The sequence below is a fragment of the Penicillium longicatenatum genome (assembly GCF_028827895.1).
Source record: "Penicillium longicatenatum strain IBT 33135 chromosome Unknown contig_2_segment0_segment0, whole genome shotgun sequence".
NCBI lineage: Eukaryota > Fungi > Ascomycota > Eurotiomycetes > Eurotiales > Aspergillaceae > Penicillium > Penicillium longicatenatum.
Genome location: NW_026643120.1, coordinates 3,023,128 through 3,045,285, shown reverse-complemented (window position 1 = coordinate 3,045,285; position 22,158 = coordinate 3,023,128). Strand labels below are relative to the sequence as shown.

Here is a 22,158-nt window from a genome sequence, read left to right as displayed (position 1 = left end):
GTTCCTGTTGCGTTCACGTCCAATTCTCGCGTCTCGGAAGGATCAGAAAGGTTTACCATGGCCGTAAAGATGCAGGGGCCAATGTCTTTTCCGAGACCGAGCTAGACAATCACCTTGCCAGTAGTGGAAGGGGGACCGAAGAAAGGGTTTGCAGATTGAAGCGGGTGGGAGGGGGGCGGATTTCTGCCGAGCGCGTCATGGTTAATTTTCAACTCAGCACACACTTAGGGAGACAACAATAAAACAAAGAAATAGAAACAAGTCTGATGTAAGAAGTAAGAGGAAGCAAAGAAAAATGAACACGCACAGAAGAAAGTGGTTAAAGAGGTCGCGCGTCGAAAGAGGCGTCGAGAGCGGGGAAGGACGGGCGAAAGTGCTTTTGGAGTCCCGTTCCGGCGCTTTTCCTCCTTCTCTTTCTCTCTCTCTGCAACCCCCGCCAATCCTGCACCTCCTCAGACTATGTAGTCATCGGGCTCTCTTGTGAGCCTTGTGACGCCGTGCTTCAGATCCATCTACAATTCTCAATTGTCTCGCCCTCCTTTCGCTCAGAAGGAGCTTGCAATCGCGCGCAAGAGCTCCCTCGCAATCCGGTGCTGCTGGACGCAGTGGTCAACAACCTCGACACCGTTGCGAGAACTTGTTTTATCTTTTTAACCCACCTTGAAAACATTATATCTAAAAGCACTCGATCTCTACAAGCCATTTCGCCATCATGACACCTCGTCGCTCCTCTCGGGCTCGCACCACACAACCCTCCCCAGCCCTCCTTCAACACACCAACTCCTCTGGCTCCTCAGTTTCTACTACTCGCGAGAGGAGCACTCGATCAAACCATAAAAATAACTCTCCTCAAGGCTCCTCGGGCCATCGATCCCAATCCATCGATGATGGCGAAAATGGCTCGAGGACCGACCTCCCACAAACGCGCCAGCGTCAGCGCGCCCACGACGATGACGAGGATCCTCCCCGCGAGGAAGATGAAGATGATATAGAAGAGGAGGAAGAGGAGGAAATCACAAGGTGTCTGTGTGGGCAGCAGGATTATCCAGGCTTGCCCCCCTCTCGTCGCGAAGCTCTCGGTCGCAGCATCGTCAAGCCAGAATCGGCCCACCCACCTACTGATTCGTCCGATATGTTGCCCGATGATATTGGGAGTATGTTCATTCAGTGCGACACCTGCAAAGTTTGGCAACATGGTGGCTGTGTGGGAATCATGGACGAGGAAATGAGCCCCGATGAATATTTTTGCGAGGAGTGCCGGAAGGACTTGCACAGAATCCGAGGCGAAGCCAATGGGTATGTTCACAAAATAAGCTTTTCTATATCGTTTTTGGTTTCCATTTTATTGTCCCTGATGGTTGCGTTTCGAATATGCTCGTGGCTCGAACAGTCGTTCCAAGTCGTGGGCGGCTAGAGAGGCGAGTTGCCTTCCAAAGAGAACGCGACTAGAATTCCAACTTTTGAGGCCATTGCATCTACCCGTCCCCTTGTTTAGATATCTGGTTCATCATGGAGGGGTGTTTTTCTTTTGACGTCCACCATGCTAACGATTTCGCAGCCAGCGCTCCTCCACATACCTGCCTGTCGTACCGGTGTCATCGCCTGCACCTTCCTCTCGACCCGTCTCTCGGGCCTCCTCCCGAGAAACCACCTCTCGACGTTCCAGGGATCCCAAGTCAAGAACTAGCGAGGGTGACATGAACCCGAAGCGGCGGTCCACTATGAACAGCCGGGATGCCGCTTACGACGAGGAGGAACTGATTCGGCGAGCCATTGAGGAAAGTAAGGAAGATACGAAGAGCCTTCCCGACGACACATCTCTTCGGCGGGGCAAACGAAGTCGAAGTGCCAGTGAAGTGTGCGTGCTTTCTGTTCTTAATTCCAAATCTTTGGTTCAAACGTATAGCTGACGGCTTATTTCCAGAAACAGACCGGGTGCAAAGCGTCAACGAACCGCTTCGCCCTCTCCAGCTGCTGTCTCGAGCCACATAGCATCTCAACCTCCATCCGATGACGAGTCTAAGACCAAAGTCCTAGCCCTGAATGGCACTCGGAGACAGAGAGCTACTTCTCGGAGTCAACGTGACAAAGAGCCAAGCAAGGGTGCCGATGAGGGAGAACTGGAGGCTCCGGAGGCTCCGGAGAATTTGGCCCGTCGAAAAGAAAGAACAAACCGTCGCAAAGGTGAAGGTAAGTCTCCTGGGAACAAGCAGGCTTAATTGATTGCTGACAATAGAACCATAGAATCTGAGCATGAACCCGCATCTCCAACCAAGGCAGCCCCACCAGCTGAACCGGAGCCGGTCCAGGCAAGCCCTAATACACCTACTCCTCAAGAGCCGACGCCCGCTCGGCCATCCACTCGAAAATCAGGCCGCCCACCGGCTCGCCGAGGTCGTGTCGGGCGTAACCAATATACCAAGGATCGCGATACAAATGGCACTGGTACTGAATCACCCCGTCGTGGGCACTCTCTTGATATTGGAGGAGAATCGCCCAGAGTCGGGTACGGTGCCAATGGAGTACATATAAATGGAGGGGACACCGGGCGGCCAAGCAAACCCCGTCACATGCATCCACAACGCACGACTATGAACGAGATGAAAAGACGTGTGGCGGCCATCCTTGAGTTTATTTCACGAATGCAGGTGGAGATGGCCGTGGCCAGCGAGAACTCTTCCTCTCCCATTGGCAACGGTGACCAAACTCAAGGCCTCCTTTTGAAGAGCATGGTCGATCAGATCGACAGCATCATGCCCTCGACGACCAGTGATGGCGGCGGATCCGCGCCCACTGACGGCGGTGACATGGAGAAGCCCTTCAAGGACCTGAGCAGCGTGGAGATGATGGACGTTCTCACGCGTCACCTTCTCAAATGGCAACAAGAGTACGGCAAGTTCGGTGAGCGGTAGTCCTGCCGTGTCACCTGCACTTATGTCTCTGTCTGGCCTTTATCTGTTGGTGCTTCTCAATACGATACCCCTGTTTCAGCTGTTCCTGTCGGCGGTTGTAAAGTAGAACGTCTACTGGCGTTTAGTTTTTTTATTTTCATTTTCTCTGTTTTCTACTCATATCGGACTGGCGTCATGATCATCATTGGAAAATGAGGCTGGTAATGGTTACTTATTTTGCTACCTCCAAGCTGCTGTGTTTGTGGACTACCATCTCAATTCATGGTTTATTTATGTCCGTGTTCCTATACTTCTGTTTCTGGTCTTGGGCTGGTGTTCTGGAAAATCTACGTCATATATGGGTTCTCTTGTTTCTATCCAAATCACTGCTCTGCATTCTACTTTTACAATGTACTATTCTTGATCGTGGCCATTCCTTCAATCTGTTCGATTTTTACTTCCATGTTACTACACCTGGGCCCTCTTCAGTAGCCTCAATTGCCGTTAACTAGTCCTGGTTCCAATCAATGCCTACAATTACCTACATAGGTATATACACTTCAGATGCAAGGTCTTGGGCTACCTCTACCCCAAATCATGAGACTAAAGCTACTCCAATGTCAGATATTACATCTTGATACATCGACAAGATTGCGAGATCGCCTGTGCCGGTACAGGTATATCATTAGCAGCAAAAATAGATAATCCTCAAATGGTGTCTCGATGGGGTTCTTGCCCACGGGACCTAGGAAGCCCTTAGCCCTGCACCGTCCCATTCTTGATTGATGTGATTCCAACTATAAATCCATTCACATCTAACACGAGGGGCATTCTAGCACATCAAAGCCAATCTACGTGTTGGACTTTTGGTCATAGGTGAGATGTCTTCACTGAGCCTTATTGTGACGACTTGGCGGCATTCCCTTTTCCGAAAAGCCAAAAATTGCAAGTTGTTCGCCATACGAGTTCCATATATATGCCTTCCGGGTTGAAGCTATATAATTCTCCTGATATACTAGATGAATCAACAGAGTCTATTTATTTGAGAGGCCAAGGAAGCATATAGATCCAATTGTTTGCGTCATCTTGGCTGAGATGTATTTATTTACTATATTAGCAGGAACACAATTGATGACTAGAAGATCGGGAGATCCATGGATCCAGACAGGACTTGAGATCCGGTGGGTTCTATTCATCGATGGTGGACCCCACAAGGGTTCCAAGGTTCAAGTTGCGCCCTGTCTGGGGAACTATAGACAAATAGGTAAGGCGGGGACAAGGGTCATGTAGAACGCCACCACTTTTGATTGTCACCTGGAACTGCCGCATTCTGGAACTCTAGCTAATGTGATGATAATATCTCTTCTATTGGTATTGTACGTTTATTCGGGCTTAGAAGTGGCAGTTCCCGTATTCCTGGCAGTCGCCCAAATTGGAGATTCCATGATTATATATTCCGGCAGCCATAAGATATATTTTGCGGCAGTATTCAGCGAAATTCCCAAATGATAAGCCAAGTTAAAGAATCCAAGCTTTTTGATTGTAATGTACAAAATGTACAAGTCTCTTTCGCAAATACACGAGGTAGTAGTATAGGCATGACGCTGCTACTCGGTAGGGACTCAAAGTGGAGAGGGCGGGAAGAGGCATTAAAAGCAATGCTAGTTGTGAGACATTAATTCTCAGGGTCGATCAGGGTCCAGGTCAAAATTACAATCAATAAGGACCTCGGCATATCTGACTCATTTTAGCAGTTCTCGTGCATCGTTTCCTGAACAACCATACTCTCATCACATCCACTGCCAAGGCGCCTACGATAATAAACAAACAAGCTGGTAAACAGGGAATATTCTGCCGATCCCAAGACACGTCTCGTACGAACTTAGCTTACGGGGAAAACAATGATTAGAGAGCCCTGATTTATTTGTATTAAGATCGCTTAGATACATGGAAAACCAGCGTGAGCCAGCAGATACAAAAGTGAATCCCATCACATTTTCAGCAAGGCAATAGATAGTAACCGTCATTGAAACAGATCATCAGACAAAGGAAAGAGAAAATAAAATCACAAAAAGAAAAGTTCATCACAAGACACCATAAGCTTCAATCAACTCCCAGGAGATTAATATCTAGAGAGTAAGAATTTACAGGCGGGAGCCGTGGATGACCTTGAAGTCAACAACGAGCTCACGGCCACCGTCGTTGATGACAAGGGCACGGACGGAGCCACGGCCGTTGGCAAAGGCATCGCCGATGCGCTTGGACAGACCACCCTGGGTGATAACGGGGAGGGCCTGCTTGATGTCACCGGACTCGGTCATGGCGGTGAGGGTACCGTCACCGTTGACGTCGAGGATACGGTAGGTCTTGAAGACGGGGCCGAGCATGGTCTGGACAACCACGGAAGGCGAGGGGTTGGAGACGAAGCTCGACTCCTCCTGCAGCTGGCGGGTGAAGAGGTCAACACCGAGGTAACGGTGCTGGCCAGTCTGGGAAGAGACCGAGATGCGGATCACCTGGCAAGGACGGCCCTGGAGGATCAGGATGTCGCCGATGCGAACGAAGTGGCAGGGGATGGAGACAGTCTCGCCGGGAGTGCCACGGTTGCGGGGCTCAATGACACGGACAGTCTCACGGGGAGCATCGTAACGGGGACCGGCCTCAACGACCTCATCGCGACCTTCAAAGGGGTGAGCGAGGTGGTGGGCAACACGCTCCACGCCGCGGCGGAAGGAGTGGTACTGACCCTCGTCGTCGTAGTAACCCATCTTGCGAGCTTGCTTGGGAGCGGGAGCGGGAATGGGAGCAGGAGCAGGGGCTTGAGAGCGAGCAGGAATGTCTCGGACGGTAGTCTGAGAGTACTGAACGTCGACAGGGGCGTAACGAGAAGGCTTCTCAACCTCGATCTCGCGACGAGTATAGTCTTCGCCTTGGTAAACGCCGGTGGGGTAACCCTGGTTGGCGCGGTCGTACGAGTAATCGGAAACAGGGCCCGACTGCTGGTACTGGAAAGGTTCTACGGGGTAACGACTCTGGTAAGAGGCGTTGACGTCGTAGTTGGGAGAGGTACGCTGACGGTAGTCTCTCTCAGTGATGTCGAGTTGGGTATCGACGACGGGCTGATCGTAGATCTGGGGACGTTCCTCGAAACGAACAGAAGATTGTTGGCTGGGGTAGCTAAAGAGAAGAAATGGAAAAGGAAATTAGCTTGGGGGGAACTCCAGTAAAAAAAAAGCATGCACATATATAAACAAATAACACGAGCCGTGGTCACCGCTCATTGGAGCCGGACTCCACCTCAGCGAGTGGAGTCGTTTTTGTGTGACACGTAATTTAGTCTGGGGCTAAACCCGTAATCATTCTAGACCGGGATAGGGTATCCGACAATAAATAGTCGGTCTCCACACGCAAGAGAGGGGGCAAAAAGTGGGCAATTGTGATGTAAGTGGGTTTTTGGGGTGCAATTGGGCTCCAAAATCAAAACAATCAACAGATCAACAATTGACAAACGTACCGTTCACGAGTTAACTCAACGTTAGCAGCGTAGCGAGAAGGGGCTGGACGCTCTTCCTGAACTCGAAAGTCGACTTCTTCCTTTCCGTAGACACGAGGGTCGGGGAGAGGGGCCTGTCGAGTATCTTCCCGTTCGACGTGCGAAGTGCGATCGAGTTGAACTTCTCCCTCTACTCTCGTCTGAGTAGTTTCAGAGACAGCGTCACTCCGGTACGACGACGGGAAGACACTGAAGGGGATTGGGACGCGGGCGTCAAAGTCCAGATTGACGGACTTGAATCGTCTTTTCTCGAATGCCTTTCGAACTGAAAGAACGAAAGACTAGACAAGAAAAGACTTGAGGGGAAGAAGTCTTTCTCGAAAGAATTGAAAGAAAAGAGTCTGGGGTAATCAGATCTTTGAAGATTGGAAGAATGTGGGAAGGATGCTAGAGGCCAAAGGGATGAAAGAGGAAGAGGAAGAGGGGGAGTGGATGGTCTTGCACTGCGGTTTATTTATGAAGCGCGCACTGCTGTTTGTTTACGACGCTTGACCCGATTGGTGCTCGATCGGCTCCCGAGGTTCAGATGAACGCGAATGGGTTTTACATTCTAGGCTTCTAATTACACCCTCTTGACACATTCCTAGCATCGGAATGTGACACCCACATGGGGAGATCTTTCCTGCTCCTTGATTAGTTGGACCTAAAGTCCCATTGATACTATACAGTGTATCTGTATACGTGGTATAGCGACTCTGTATTGCATCACATCACATGGAGGCTGGCCAGCCCCCGTCTCCATAGCAACCACCGGGTCCAATCGGGGTTTGCCGATCACTGGATCACGTCGATTCAGAGCTTGGGACGCGATCGATGCACCCGGATACCAGTCCCTTTATATCGTCCACGTTGCAGTGATGGTATAAAAATGATTACCCGGTTTCACCAATTGCGGATCTCTGGCTCTGCATGAGGAGACCACGCAATACAGACGCACACCAATTGGCAGAATATGATACATCCAAGTCTCCCTGGCGTGTTCCACTTGGTGTCGCCCAATCCCAACCCAATCAATTAATAGGTGGTTGGGTGCTGCTCCAGCTCATCCTGCAGGTGTCTAGACTCTCTGGGCGCGTACAGTTGTTGTTTTTCCTTACGAGGACCCTCCGTAAAGACCTGTAATTGACCTGTATTACCGAGGCTGGGGGGAGTCACACAGGCCAGCTGAAGTGGCCGGGACACGCTAGGATCCACTTGGTTACAGCAGATGCCCGCCCCCTCTCCGCCATCTGATGGCTGGTGTGATTTCCAACGGAATTAGCCTTTCGCGCTTGTGATGAGCACCTAGGGATACGCAATTGATCTTACGAAGCTACGACAATAAGAAATTCTGCTTGGTCCACCCCAATGATCTTATGATTTGCAAAATACATCTATCAAAAAAACAATTGTCTAGAGAAGAAAAGAAAAAGGGGGTCAAAAACGACGCGGCATCCATGCATGGGCTCGCCTGGCCACTGCAAATCAAGAACATCAGGGAAACAGTCGTATACAAGGTGTGAGAAGTAACGAGGGTATCAAAGTGTATATAGTACGACAAACCCACACCGCAATGAGAGAATGAAGTGAAAGATGAGACAAACGCCGATTGAGGATCCAGTAGGGCCTCCAGGACAAGAAAGAGTGTATGCTCGGACAGGGATACAAGACACAGGGGTGGATATGGCGCATTAAAGATTAGATCCACGCGGAAAATATCAAAGCCGTCCCCAAGATGACCGTAGGCCATGACAAAAGGGTGCTTCCCCTTTGAAAAATAAATCACAGAGAAAGAAAAGGTCGGTCATTAAACGTGTAGAGCAGAAAGATGCCAATCTTTATGCGGGGGAAAATGATAGTAAAAAAACAACTTTCAGATAATCAGACACTGGTATCAAGCTCGTAGACCAAAGGCCTTACGGAGCATGGGGAATCGCTTCTTTCGTCCCGAGCCGACAATCATCACATCTCGCGCCATGGGTCCATTTTCATCAGTGCTCATGGTGATGTCCGAGGCAGCATCGTCGTTCACAGGACCGGCACGAGAGGCTTGGGGTGATTCGGGCGCTTTGGTAGTTCCTACTCCCCCTCCATTTGTTGTAGCAGTTCCATTGGGCCCCGCGTCCTCAAGGGCTGGCTTTTGTGTCCTCAATGGAGAGGAGGGAGCGCTGGCACTTTGTTCAGGGATTGATTGAGGCCTAGCGTCAGAGCGGAACGACCAAGGCTCTCCACCCATGGTATAACGTTTGGCGTCCTTCTTCGTAAGTTTTTGAGGGGACGAAGGCGACTGCGACTGATTGGCAGTCACAGTAGTCACAGTGGTAGGAGCGCCATTCAAGGCCGCACCACGGACCTGCTCACGTTCCAGCTGCGATCGCTCTAAATGAGTATCTCTCCGAGAAGGGCTCTCCGCATCCGCTTTGCGAATGCGGTTCTGCGGATTCTTCGACTTCTTGAGACCAAGGCGGGTGAGGAGTCCTTGCTTGCGAGGTTGCATGATGAATTCTTCTAGTTCCTGCTGCGTCATGCCTCGCTGCCGAGCCACGGCGGCTAGGCCAGACATGTTCGGAGCATTTTTGTCGCGAGAAGCGGGCGGAGTGGGATTAACCCGAGGATCAACCGCTACAGGCCGAGATTGCTGCCGACGCTCCCCTTCAGAGCTATCTTCCAGATCGGTGGAATCCCCATCGTGGGCACCATGGCGACGGGGAATACCACGGACAGGCCGCATAGAGTTGGAACCCTGCTCTTCATCGCTAGAATCCACAAAACGGCTATGGAAAAACTGTTGCTGACCCTCGTCTTCCCCGTCCGAGTCTATGAATCGAGAGCTTGTAGACTTGGGAGGCTTTGAAGATCGGGCTCGAGGGGCGGGGGCAGCTTTTTTGTTGGTCGAAAAGAATGAATATCGCTCGTTTCCACCGCTTTGCGGGCCTCGAAGTGTTTTGCGCATGGTCCCTGGTCCCTGTGAGGAACCCGAAGACATTGGCCGCCGGTCAGTGGGAGAGTCTGTTCGGTCTGAGGGAGGTCCCCGAATGCTTGCACCGGCTCTCATTGTGCGACGCATGGCGCGGGATCCATCATTCCGAGGCGAATGACTGGCTCGCTTAAAGCTGCTGGAGGAGTCGCTGCCACTGGACCGGGTTCGACGAAGGGAACTAGGGAATCCTGCCCCTCCTGGTCCTCCCGTTCGCTGGAAGGCTGGCCCTAGTGACAAAGTTCGTGTTTTGCCATTACCAGTACCTGCAGAGGGGGCGGCACTGGAGTATCGGGGGTCGTTCAAGCTTGAGGTACCATAAGCGTCCACGGAAATAGGCCGCTTCTGCTGATTTGGCCTTGACTGTATACTCCCATTTGGAATCTCTTGAGCTTGAGATTTGAGAGGCAAAGTAGGACTTGGTGGCTCAGCCTCTTCTTGCACCTCACGATTGACAGAATCTTGAGTGGGGGTCACACGACCGTCATCTGCAGCCTGCTCTGTGATATCTTGGGATGCATCATCAATAACTGAAGTTCGACCCACCGGTCTGGGAGTTGGATCGCGATCTTCGCTGACTGTCTCTAGAGGGGCCGAAGACCTAGGAATTGAACGGCTATCGACGATGGCATTAATAGATCCAAAGCCATCCCCATCAAAGCCTTCTTCAGCATCACTGTAGATACTGTCACCAGATTCTCCTTCGGTATCCACGTCATCCACGTGCTTTGGAACGGCACTGGCCACAGGCTGGGGCTTCGTGGATTCAGCTGTAGATCTGAGGTTGCGGTCTGAGGCCGAGGGTGGGAAGCCACCCGGGATATGGTAGTTCTCAAGACTTGACCGACTCAAGCGCTGTAGCTCACGGCTAGGTCGGTCGCTATCGATTGGAGGTGTAGCGGGCTCCACTGCAATCGAAGGTGGGGGTACGTTTAAAGTCCCATGGTTAAAGGGCGGTTGTTTAGTGATACCACCAACGGCCACGCCATCCAGTCTCTTGTCAGTTGCAGCCTGTGGCTGAGATAGACTACTCTCTCCACTGACTGACAATTGCTCCACAGAGTTCACATTGCGGGTGTCCTGAGATCGGACCTTGGGAAGGACTCCTCCAATGGCATGGTCATTCGATAAGGAAACCGGGGTGGCCACCACCTCATCATCAGACGAACTGCTGGAATCATTATCACTGTATTCAGGAATTGCAGGCTCTTGGGAACCACCATCCCGAGTCCCTCGTACGCTGCCAAAGGAAGGGAGCATTGGCCGGGGCTTCAAGACTGCACCGAAATCATCATCACCTGTGGTCAAGTCCGATGCTCCTTGCTTCTTCTTACCAACACCAAGCCAACTCATGCGAGACTTGGTTTTGGGTGGTGAACCCGGGGTATATTCTTCGGGAGAGGTGGGAGGGCTTGCAGCAACACCGACAATCTCAGCCTCGTCTTCGAAGCTCACCCTAGGGGCCCGTTTCTTGGCGACATTGAGCCGGAATCCATCATCGGATGCTACTGACGTGCCATCGGATATCTCACCAGGTGGGTGAACAGGCACCCCGGTGAGTGACATCTTTCTATCCGGAGACAGAGAGCTTCCACGAGGATGCTTCAAGGCCGACTTGACAGGTGACACAGATCTCGCCGGGGGTTGGTGAATCTGATCTCCTGAACTGCTCACAGAAAGCCATTTGGAAAAACGGGCTGACCGGCCAGGGCTGTTTGACTGGTGAGGAAGTACTTCTTGATCTCTTAATCCCTTCGCAGCGGAAGGAGATGACTGGGGAGTCACTATCGAGTCAGCGCGGTCGGATGATGGAGATGCAGCTGCTAGTCGATTTCCAGGATCCTGACGTCGAGGGGCTTCAATTTCCGCATTTTCCTCCGGTTCGATTTCGCGGACAACCGCGGGCCATCTCTCAGGACCAGTTCGTGAGGGCGGATGTTCGTTGTCTGGACTGCTAGTAGATGGAGGGTCGCGCTCTAGGCTTTCAACCCTTGCGGCGTGAGAGGGGTCCGCGCGAGGACTGCTTTTTTGCGTGCTAATTGCTTGAGCAGCCGCAGCCGCAGCAGTACCCACAGAAGGTCCCGCAGACTTGCTCGCGTGGCTCCCATCTGCAACCTGCACTTTAGGCCTCGTGGCGGTTGGTTTCTCAGGTGTAGATTGCTGAGTATCGGTCCCTTGTGCTCCATCACTATCTACAACTGCCCCTAAGCTGATGGACTGATTCTCGGGAATCGAGGGAGTTAAGGGCGGCGAATTTGGCCGGCTGCCCCTTGGATACGAAAAATTGACCGAATTTCGGCTTCCTGGTCGCTCTATCTCAGGCACCGTGCTCAAGCTGCTGACCCGGTTATGCAAAGGAGAGCTCGCGCCCCCTCGATCAGAACTCACTCCTCGTGTAGAGATCCGTGGCGGAGATGCCGGAGGCGATCGCATCGATGGTTCAAGGCTCACCGCGCGACGGGAAGCTTCTTTTCGCTGGGCATATTGTGCAGGCAAGCTTGGCAACGGGGGTTCAACGGGTCGTTGTACAGGAACGGGGCCAGAGCTTGTCGATGGGCGATGAGGCGATGGCTCCCGAAATGTTCTTGCCGTCATCGAGCTCGAGCTATTCGATCGACGCAGAGGCCCGCTGACACTGGCTGAGCGACGGGACGTCATTGTGTTGCGCGGCGAATGAGTCGAGGCCGCTCGTTGGACCATGCGCTTGGTCTGGACATTTTCCACGGACGTTGGAGTTGGCGTGCGATTTCGCAGCGCGGCCGCGGCGGCCGCGGACGACAGGCTACTTGTGGAAGGTTGGGACTTTAGGAAAGCATGGCTGGCGGCAGACTGCGCTGATTGGGACGCAGATGTGGGGAGTGGCTAGAGCAGATATGAATGTTAGCGCCATATTTTAAACAATTACAAGCTCCCTATATCGCAATCGATAGAGCAGGGTTGTTCCGAAGTCGATGGTCGAAGCGGAGCCTACCTGATGGTGAGAAGAGCTTCTCTTGCGGCGGCCGAACATGATTGCTCAAGCTCCTGGAGCTCAGCGCGATGGCTAACGGGTAGCCGACCGGACACTGCACAGAGCAGCGCCGGGGTTGATCCGAAATATTGAGACGGAAGACTCGGATGTTGTGTGTAATGATTCGATGTAGAAAGAAAACCCAAAATGCAGATGCGATGATAGAGAACGTGACGAGCGATCCGTGCGGGGGGAAAACGCGCAATGGGAAAGAAATTGACGGATCAAAGAACGAAAACCAGTGAGAATTGAAGGAAATGGTGCCGAATGGATTTTTTGAAACCCCCGAGTTTCAGTGATGAGAGAGATGTTACATAGGGAATCGAGAAGTCGAGAGGGAAACTTGCGTCATGACTTCCAAGGAACGGGTCAGGCACCTAGCAAACCTTAAGAAACAGGATGTTTCCCCCCAGGCAAGGTAATTGGTATAAATGCATAGCGGCTGTCATTCCAAAGAAATAAAGGAGCAATATATACAAAGTCAAGTCTTTTAATAATGTCTCTAGCTATACCTCCCTCGTTGCCCCTCCCCAGGGGTGTCTCTAGTCGTTATGTCGTAACCCCCGAGCTTACCTTCCACACTCTTGAGGCCGGAGCTACTCCTGGTCGGGATCGCCCCTTAATTGTCTTACTGCATGGATTTCCTGAGATCGCCTACTCCTGGCGACGGATTCTGCCCCAAATAGCAGACGCAGGCTTCTATGCCATCGCTCCGGATCAGCGCGGGTTCGGCCGCACCACAGGATGGGACACCCGACCCTTTGACGAGGTCGATCTAGCTAGTTTTTCATTGACTAACCTAGTCCGCGATGTGGTGATCCTGGTCCATGCACTAGGATATCGATCGGTCCACTGCGTTGTCGGCCACGATTGCGGTGCCATCACCGCCTCCATGTGCGCGCTCATGCGGCCAGACTTCTTTCACAGCGTGGTGCTGATGAGCCACCCCTTCAACGGGAGTCCAACGCTGCCTTTCAACACTGCCAATGAAAGCAAAGATGAAAACGCGACGGCGGCTGATCGGGGTGGCGGTGGTGGAGCTGAGGGTTCTGCTGCTGCTTTAGGAATCCATCAGGCACTGGCACAAGCTGGTCGCAAGCACTATAAACGGTACTATTCAACGGCCCGAGCAAATGGGGATATGTCTCTGGCTCCACATGATCTACACCGCTTCCTGCGTGGTTATTTCCACCTTAAGAGTGGATCGTGGCCGGGCAACCAGCCACGTCGGCTGAATGGATGGACGGCCGAAGAAGTTGTACAGATGCCGTTTTATTACATCATGCCGTTGAATGCCACGATGCCCGAGGCAGTGGAAGCGCATATGGTTGACGAACCGTCGGGTGGACAGACTTCCCATTCGTGGCTTCCGGATGACGAGCTTGCGGTCTATGTAGCGGAGTATGCTCGCACCGGTTTCCAAGGGGGATTGAACTGGTACCGTGTTCGCACAGCTGGTGGTGGTCAGTACACGAAGGACTATGACCTTTTTGCGGGGAAGAAAATTGAGCCGCCCTGTTCTTTCATTTCAGGAGAGAAAGATTGGGGGACATACCAGGAGCCCGGTGCTCTGGAAAAGATGACCAGTGGTGCCGTATGCTCTGATTTCAGATCGCTCAAAGTCCTTAAAGGGGTAGGACATTGGATCCCTCAGGAGGCTCCAGATGAGGTGGTGCAGACCATCATGGAGTTGACCAAGGGCCTGAGTGTCTAAGCTATATGTCTTCCGGACTGGCGACGCTATGTGGTCTTAGTTGGGCTTGCAAACATAACGATCGTGAAAGAATTCCGATAATATAATGAAAAATTCAAGCCAAAGTGGCTCTTTCCAATTTAGAGCGCATATGTAAGTCTTTGATATAGGTATGCTCTATGCTCAAAATTTGCTGAACGCCTTGCAAGGTCCCAAAATTCCATAGTACCTATACCCCTTTATAAGGAGTATCAAACGTCTAAAAAAAAGTCAGCCCCAGCCCCAACTAAGCACCCATAAACAACCCGGAACATACCTTAGCCAACCTTGGTTCTATGAAAAGTGCATTTGCCTCCACCAACAATCCGGCTCCATCCTCTTCTCCCGGAGACAATTTCTCGATTTTCGCCTCAACCCAAGCCTTCCGCCCCTCGACCTTCGTAGTCTTTGCCCTCAGCACAACGTACGAATTGGCCATAGCCGGCGCTCTATAATTGATATTCAGATTCGCCGTGACGCCCACTTTATTTGGCAACAAGCGGAAACAGCATCGTGCAAGGCCCTCATCCATTAGCGTTGCGAGGATTCCGCCGTGAACGATTCCCGGGTGTCCGCAGATACCGCTACCCAGATACATGAACATGACGATGCTGTTTTCGGATTCGTTTCTGAGTAGAAAAGGTGCCATGACTAGTTTTTTGGGACCAGCGAGGGCACCTGTGATTAGGTTGTTGCTGCGGAGGTTTTCCGAGATTGTGTCATTGTCAAAGGCTGTTTCTTCAAAGTCGGGATCATTGAAAAGGCTTATTGTTGTTGGATGGTTGCGGATGAAGTCCACGATATGTTTGTCTTGGTTATCATCTTGTAGGTCGTGGAGGTTGACTGTGATGGAGCCCATCTTTAGGTTATTTAGGATGGTTGAATGGTCCAGGTAAGGGTATGTGTAAGATATGGAAGAGGCCAATTGATGAAGAATGTTGGACCGAAAGTAATCAGAACAGTGCAAATCGATTGTCATCCGAAGTGATACCCTAAGTAGCCCCACTGGCCCCCATAACCTCAAATAATGGCAATATTTAGCACCAGCGCAAGATGGGGGTCTCCGGTGCAGATAAAACCGTGAAAATTAACTTCCGGTAAAATTCGGCAATCAACACTTCCGCTTACCCGGCCACGATCTACGGTGAGATCTATTGAATTCATCTACACAAGATCCAAATCAGCCATCAAGGTTGTTCATTGATATAGATAGGTGGATATATTCAACACCACATCATTGAAAAGAAACCCAAAACACCAAGGAACACCAGAGACAGGTGAGAGAATGTTGACATAGCGCTGCAAAACACAGGGCAAGCAAGCCATGGTCATCGAGATCAATAATTTTAGACATATCGCAGATTAAAAGGAAAGGGTATGATTGTCATAAACATAGACGCGCGCAAATGCAGTTTGAACAAGCAAAAAAAAAAAAAAAAGGGTCAAAAACTCTACACGAAGCTGCCCAAGACGGCCGCCAACAGGAGCGGTCCGAGGGCAAGCAGTGTATGAGGCTTCAGACTCGGGGCCGCGTTGATTCCACCTGTTGTGTACATGTACTGGAATGTAAGGTCGGTAGAGTTGAAACAGTTGTCCCGAGTGACACTTTCAATCTCGGGGTCATGAACATCGGCGAAGGTAATGTCGACACACTGCAAAGAAATTAGTTGAAGAAGTATTGTCGGGGCTAGGACGAACATACGTTGTATAGTGCGGCACCGTGCTTTGCAGTCTCAACCACTTGGATAGTGGCATTGTCACCAACCTTGACGCTGACGTTCGCAGGCAAGGGAACCTGTGGCAGACAGAAGGTACCCGGGTAGGGATTGTTGGTCGGGCCGGTGATCTGGAAGGGAGAGACGACCGGGTGGCTCATGTTCTCAGGGATCGTGCCGAGACCAATGTTGACATAGATCAGGGCAGTCGAATGGCCGGGGAACCAACCAGGCTGGACCGCAACGGCACCTCCCAGGACGGGCCATTTAGTACGGTTGGTTGATCGGGGCATACCACCGCCTATAGCAGTTCGTTAGTTCAGACTTATTGCAGGTCGGAGCATCAACGGTTTTCCTTACAGGGATAAATCCACTCCATGCCATACGGGTAGATGTATGAGCCATTTTCGTAAGCAACACCCAGACCCTCAGATTCAGCGACGGTACCATTGGTGTGAAGGTTGTTTCCTCGGTATCCGGGGTATGTGATGACAGTGTGGGCATTCGCCAGGCCCACGCACAGCAGGACCAGAAGGGAAGCCCATCGAGATGTCGAGAACTGAGCCATGATGATAATTATGTGAGATGAGCGTTAAAGAAGGCTCAAGATGAAACAAAAGTCTAAAAGCGACACGACAGGTGGGAAGCGAAGGCAATGGAACCGGTCCAGTTATTCGCAATATGAAACCTGAAGTAGGCTGGTAAATGCAAAGATGAACGTCAATCCAGCAGACAAATTCTCACAAAGCCAAGGAAGATTTTCGAGGGCTGATCGGTCTCTTTTTGAGGGGCATTGCTCCTAGTGCAGACATGGCTGCCGCCGACGAGTGAGGATGCAGGATCCAGGTGTGACTGCTACTGCAGCTTGCACGACCCGTGAATGGTTCTAACTGGTCCAGTGGAGCAGGGCTGCTGAGGATCATCACGGGCCTGCTGCAAGTGCCATCACTTGAAGGGTATTGGAGCGCTCTGATTGGCGGAGAGGCTACAGCTCGAAGCGCCGAGGGGAGACGCTAACGGGTTTCCTGAGGGGTTGGCCTGTGGATGCTCGGCGCTTACAGGGCACATATGTGATGGAATTGTTGGGGGTTTATTATCACAGACAAGCACTTTTAGCACTTTTATTCTTGCGGATGCAGCTCGGTTCGGTTCATGGGATCCGCAATGATCAGTGTCGACCAACCCCAAGTTTGCTAAAAGTGGGTTGCGGGCAGACTAAATGCGACCGATGCATATTAAACGTCTGTTCCCAGGGGCAATTTTGGGATATTTAGGCCAGTCACAATCACAAACCTCAGATGTCGCAGGAAGTTCAAAGCGGAGTAATTGGGAAACTGCATAAGGGCAATTATCTTAGCCCTAGGATTCAACCGGAGGTCGATTTCCAAGATTCCAAGGTGATGAGACGCATTAGTGCTTGAGAGAACACCAGAGCTCAGAACTTGGGTTATCACACAATATCGGAATCACTTAGGCCCCTACTCAATCGTCTCCAGCCAGGTCTTAAGGTTTCAAGTCATCAGAGACAAGGAAAGCATACCACCCCGCCTTTCCTCCCGCTTAACCTTCAAATGTGACCTGATGCTCAAGCTTTGGATCAGCAGCTATATTTGGATTCTAAGTATTCCTCTGGTGGGGCTTCCTATCCGAGTCTATGGTCACTGTTATTAGAGTTCTATGGTTCTCGTTTTCGACCTATACTTTTTGAACAGCTTGCTCCAGTCTAATATATTGAACGGAGCCATTGCATTGAGGACTGACCTCCAAGATTAAAACCAAGCAATGGTAGAGAAAACCCTGGGCTTGATATCTAGATGTTCATACGCAGCACCCGCTGGAGGCAGTGGAGAACACCTAAACTCATTGTCGATTCAGTTCAAGGCAAGGGCATGAGATTTCTGCATGTAGTAAGAATAAGCTCTTCGTGAGTATTAGAATACTCTCGACGTTTACCCACATGCACGATGGAAGTGAGTCATCTTGTAGTTCAATTCGTGCATCATCCCAACCTTGGAAATTATCCCCGCTTAGTCATCCACTTTTCGGTCAATCTTCAATTCGGATCGAATAATCGTAAATCACCATGTACCTAAATGAGATACGATCAAACCTCGTCAAATTCCAAATCTTACTAGAGCCGACTCCTCAAAACCCCTACTTCCTATCTCGGACCCAAACCGCCCACAATGCCGCATTCCACGCGCACAAAACGTCAGAACCCACTTACACAAAAACGTCTGCAAGTCACCGACGACGATGGCTGGACCCACGTTACGACGGGAGGCAACGCACGGCGCACAATGCGCGGGACAAAAGGGCCGAAGAAAGGTACTTCAAGCTCAGATCGCACCGGCGCCACAACGGCAGCACAAGATATCGAGTCGGGGCCTGTACTGAGCCCCGCCGAAGCTCCTGGTCGACTAACCTTGGAGGCCTTGCAGGCGCAATACGCTACGCATCGAGATACGTGGACTGGATCGGAGACCTGGAACAAATTGGAGAAATTCTTGGATGAACGCGTCCAATCAGCGCAGGATGAATTTTCTGGTCTTGGTGCCGTGGATAGAATTGTATGCATTGGACTTGGGAGTCCGAGTGGGTTCCTCCGGGATGGGTGGGTGGATCGACGAAGTGTGTCGATGTACCAGCTTGCTGCGCTGGAGAGGATTAAGAAGAGACTTGGCTGTGAGTGTTTGATTCCTTTCAGTCTACTTCTGACGTTCATCCGAGCTGACTGAAATCCCAGCTTCTGTTCCGGTCTATGCGCAAGACCCCGTTTTCAATAAATTGGACTGCGCTCTTTTGGATTACATGGGGATCACTGTTGTTGAGCACCCCGTTGGCTTTGAAAATGTCACGCGTAACACGCTGCTCTTCTGTCCTGGCGCAGAGAGAAAGCATCTTGAGTTGGTTCTCCCGTCTAATCCAGGGTTCGTATTTGGTGGACCTCTGGAGAATACGGAGTCAGAAATTATTCAAACTTTTGTTGGAAAGATGAGCTCGAGGGCTTTGGAGCCCTTCGCCAGCAATGAGCATGCTTTTTGGATGACGAGGTTTTATTTCCGAGAGGAAGAGGAGAATGATGAGGTGGAGTCATGATGTTTGTTTGTGGCTCCAGTTGGGTGATTGCACATGGCATTTCATTGGGTATGCATTGTATGGGAGTTTTTGGAGGGATTGTTTGGCTTATTGCATCGCACCACATTGACGGGTGGAGGTACGGTTATAACTGCATCGTTGGCATTCAAAAGCATTGATTGAGCATGGAATGAGTCTTGGCATTTATGAATGTTTATGAGTCTCGAGGGTATTAAAATACTACATGAATTACTTTTACAGTTTAGGAATTTGCGTATTCGAACTCAAATCAATCGAATTCGAAAGACAAGTGTCAAGATTAATCGCAGTATGTACATTGACCCTGCCCAAGCGTCACAAACCCATTAACGAAACCCAAACACGACATAATTGAATATTGACTATTGATATTCCATGAAGATTCCTCCGAAAAGACAACAAGTCAACCTCATACGATAGCATGGAATGCAAGAACGCCGGGCATCAAATATGAAATGGCGCAAAAAAAGGTGAGAATGCAGCAAGTAGAAATAACATTTCCCCCCAAAGAACAAGAACTCGCCAGGAAAGGCGGAGTCAATAGAAGTTGCATGACTGCTGAACACCGACGCAAATGATAAGAAGAGGCGTATATGCATGCAAGTGTTTCATTAACATCAGAGAATAACACACGAGGTGTAGGCATTAAGAAGCGGTCTTGCCTCCGCAATCGGGGATCTTAAGACCAGGTTTGATCTTGCGCGCCGAGTCCATGAGACCCCATTTGTCTTCCCACTCTTTACCAGGGGTGTTAAACTGGATCTTCCACGGCTCGTCAAAGGCCTCAAACCAAAAGTAGTTGGTGCCGTTGTCCAAAGCCTGGCAGACCCAGTCAGACATGAATGTGTTCATGTTATCAATGCTCGCGACAGATCCCGGGGTGTCGGAATTGCAGGTCGGGCTTTCTCCGCAATCTTTGCCTCCATCACTGGGCCAGCCTACTTCCGAGATAATTTGTTTCTTCTTTGTGCCCTTGGTGAGTGATACATCGTGAGTCTGCCAGAAACTCCAGGTCCAAGCAGCGGCAACGTCGACATTGACACCCGCGAAGAAAGGATGCACATTGGACATGACAACATCAACGGCGCTCACCAGCTGGGCATTCCAGTTGTCACCAAGGTCGGAAGTGGCGATTAGCATATCGGTGCTGCGTTTCTTAACCTCGTCTCGCACATCAGTGATATAGCTGATGAGGTTCTTTTCAGCCGATGTCTTATCTGTACCGGCGCGGTACAGCGCCTCATTGCCAACAATCACGCCGTTGAATATAGAGGTATCCTTGGTGTCATCCAAGATGTCATACAACTGATTGAGCTGGCGCTTAGTTGTCGTGGTATTTGAGTCGATCCACACTCCAAGCCAAACTTTCATGTCAGTCAACCCAAGTTTGTCAATTGCCGCCAGAGTCATCTCCGTCTGATTGCAGTCCGTGCCGTACAAGCGGACGTTGTTGGTCAACTGAGACAGCACCGCGAGGTCGCGGGTGACGTTGTTCTGAGAAGGCGGATATTTCAGACAAAGTGGATATTGTACACCCCAAGGCGTGTAGTCCATGCCAGGGAAAACCTTGTGCAGATTCTTGTTTTTCAAAAGCGCCTTGATCTCAGCTGAGTCCTTGGTCAGATCTCCATTGTCTTTCTCATCGTCGGATGCTGACTCCCCGCTCGAAGACTTCTCGGCATGTCGACTTCCAAGCGTGCCACCAACAGCACCACCTATAATAGCGGCGAGAATAATCAAACCAAGCACCGCACCAACAATCAACCCCCGCTTTTTCCGTCCTTCCATACCAAGCGTCTTTTTCCCACTCCGTCCAGCCTCCAATCCACCCCCAGGTACAGCATCATAAGAAACACCTGCACCCTTCTCCATCCCAAAGAACCCCCCAAAGAAGCCGCCATGTCCTCCAGCGCTAGCCCCAGCACCACCGGCTCCGGTTGCCATAGCCCTAGGCCCAGATACAAACTCATCATCCCCATCATCGGCAATTTCATCGGGATTAATGTCAACTGGCAGACTCATCGCCCCAGCGCTGTACTGCGATGACCTCTGATAAGGTCCATCACCAACAATCCCCCCAGGCCCCCCATAAGGCGCTGGTACACTCGCACTCGTTCCTTTAATAGACCCTTCATAAAAGCTGCGCCGCGCCTCACTCAAATGCACACTGGACTGTTGCGGCGTCTGCATAGCTGGCGGTGCACCGGCATTGCCAAGTCCCAACCCCGACCCAAACGGATACTGCTGCAATTCCGTGCGAAACGATTCAGCACTTCCATACCCCGCTCCGGAGGTAGGCGATACAGGTACATAGGGATTATCCGAGCCGGTAGTGTGAAAGCCTCGTTCTGCAGGACCGGTGTATCCATCGTGCTGGTAATCCATACCCACACCGCGGACCGCGTCGATACCGCTCTGGCGATCGTGCGTATTTGCGATTCCGAGTGCTATACCGCTGATTCCGCCGCCTATGGAGTTAGGACCGAGGTTATCGACGCCTGGTGTTACGGAGGAGTCCTGTCGGTCTGGTTGGGAATACCTGCGAGGAGGCTCAGGGATGTCTGAGTTGGAGCGATCCATTTTGGGTTTGTTGTGACAGGTTGTGGATTTTGGTGGATGTAAGCTGCAAGGGATTTGAGGCTGAGGCTGAGTTCGATATGATGTGGGTGTAAATGCCGATGGTTTGTGTGATTATGATCGTAGAAAGAACCTTTGTACGCGAGACCTCGAATCGTCTAGTGGTCAGGGAGAGGTTGGTGAGCGGGATTGTTCCGGGACAGAAAGAGACGATTAGACAGGCATCGCCTGCTGAAGGCAGGATCCACGGTTCACCGAATGAGGGCAGTGCGGTGTTAGGCCCGACTGGTAGGCTGTGGTGTGACAGGTAAGACTTTAGAAGGCCGGATCGTAGAAAGAAAAACAAAGGTTCAGGAATCCAAGATTCTCCAAGTGTCCAAGTGGGGAGAAAGGGTCTACAGAAATAAAGTTGTCAACAAGCGCGTGGTGACCCGGACAACGGATACAACGCCCCGCTATCACTTGAAGCGTAGCACAGCGATGATGGCACTGGAGAATCGGAAATGAATAGAAAGAGAAGAGAAATTGACGAAGGTTACGGAGAATTCATTTTACAATAATTCCACGATTCTATGCCAAACTAGGGACTCAGGGTCCTGCATTCATA

General features: G+C 51.0%; 8 protein-coding genes across 8 annotated transcripts; 3 read left to right on the top strand and 5 right to left on the bottom strand.

Moving 5' to 3' along the window:
- Nucleotides 1–712: 712 nt before the first annotated feature.
- Nucleotides 713–2,912, top strand: N7484_003650 (uncharacterized protein; the record flags this gene model as incomplete). Its single annotated transcript, XM_057114070.1, has 4 exons — nt 713–1,296; nt 1,559–1,858; nt 1,925–2,190; nt 2,245–2,912. The coding sequence occupies 4 exons, from the start codon at nt 713–715 to the stop codon at nt 2,910–2,912; spliced, it is 1,818 nt and encodes a 605-aa protein (XP_056974210.1).
- Nucleotides 2,913–5,035: 2,123 nt separating this feature from the next.
- hexA (putative Woronin body protein HexA) lies at nt 5,036–7,034 on the bottom strand (the record flags this gene model as incomplete). Its single annotated transcript, XM_057114069.1, has 3 exons — nt 5,036–6,068; nt 6,406–6,725; nt 7,011–7,034. The coding sequence occupies 3 exons, from the start codon at nt 7,032–7,034 to the stop codon at nt 5,036–5,038; spliced, it is 1,377 nt and encodes a 458-aa protein (XP_056974209.1).
- Nucleotides 7,035–8,317: 1,283 nt separating this feature from the next.
- On the bottom strand, nt 8,318–12,410 carry N7484_003648 (uncharacterized protein; the record flags this gene model as incomplete). The annotated part of the gene is made up of 2 exons (XM_057114068.1): nt 8,318–12,262; nt 12,372–12,410. 2 exons carry the CDS (start codon nt 12,408–12,410, stop codon nt 8,318–8,320), a joined length of 3,984 nt encoding a protein of 1,327 aa, XP_056974208.1.
- A 496-nt stretch (nt 12,411–12,906) lies between these two features.
- N7484_003647 (alpha/beta fold hydrolase) lies at nt 12,907–14,124 on the top strand (the record flags this gene model as incomplete). Its single annotated transcript, XM_057114067.1, has 1 exon — nt 12,907–14,124. One exon carries the CDS (start codon nt 12,907–12,909, stop codon nt 14,122–14,124), a length of 1,218 nt encoding a protein of 405 aa, XP_056974207.1.
- Nucleotides 14,125–14,332: 208 nt separating this feature from the next.
- N7484_003646 (PaaI family thioesterase) lies at nt 14,333–15,001 on the bottom strand (the record flags this gene model as incomplete). Its single annotated transcript, XM_057114066.1, has 2 exons — nt 14,333–14,362; nt 14,420–15,001. The coding sequence occupies 2 exons, from the start codon at nt 14,999–15,001 to the stop codon at nt 14,333–14,335; spliced, it is 612 nt and encodes a 203-aa protein (XP_056974206.1).
- A 592-nt stretch (nt 15,002–15,593) lies between these two features.
- On the bottom strand, nt 15,594–16,425 carry N7484_003645 (copper acquisition factor BIM1-like domain-containing protein; the record flags this gene model as incomplete). The annotated part of the gene is made up of 3 exons (XM_057114065.1): nt 15,594–15,794; nt 15,845–16,158; nt 16,218–16,425. 3 exons carry the CDS (start codon nt 16,423–16,425, stop codon nt 15,594–15,596), a joined length of 723 nt encoding a protein of 240 aa, XP_056974205.1.
- Nucleotides 16,426–18,043: 1,618 nt separating this feature from the next.
- N7484_003644 (SRR1 family protein) lies at nt 18,044–18,956 on the top strand (the record flags this gene model as incomplete). The annotated part of the gene is made up of 2 exons (XM_057114064.1): nt 18,044–18,542; nt 18,604–18,956. 2 exons carry the CDS (start codon nt 18,044–18,046, stop codon nt 18,954–18,956), a joined length of 852 nt encoding a protein of 283 aa, XP_056974204.1.
- A 663-nt stretch (nt 18,957–19,619) lies between these two features.
- Nucleotides 19,620–21,554, bottom strand: bgt3 (uncharacterized protein; the record flags this gene model as incomplete). The annotated part of the gene is made up of 1 exon (XM_057114063.1): nt 19,620–21,554. The coding sequence occupies one exon, from the start codon at nt 21,552–21,554 to the stop codon at nt 19,620–19,622; it is 1,935 nt and encodes a 644-aa protein (XP_056974203.1).
- Nucleotides 21,555–22,158: the final 604 nt, after the last annotated feature.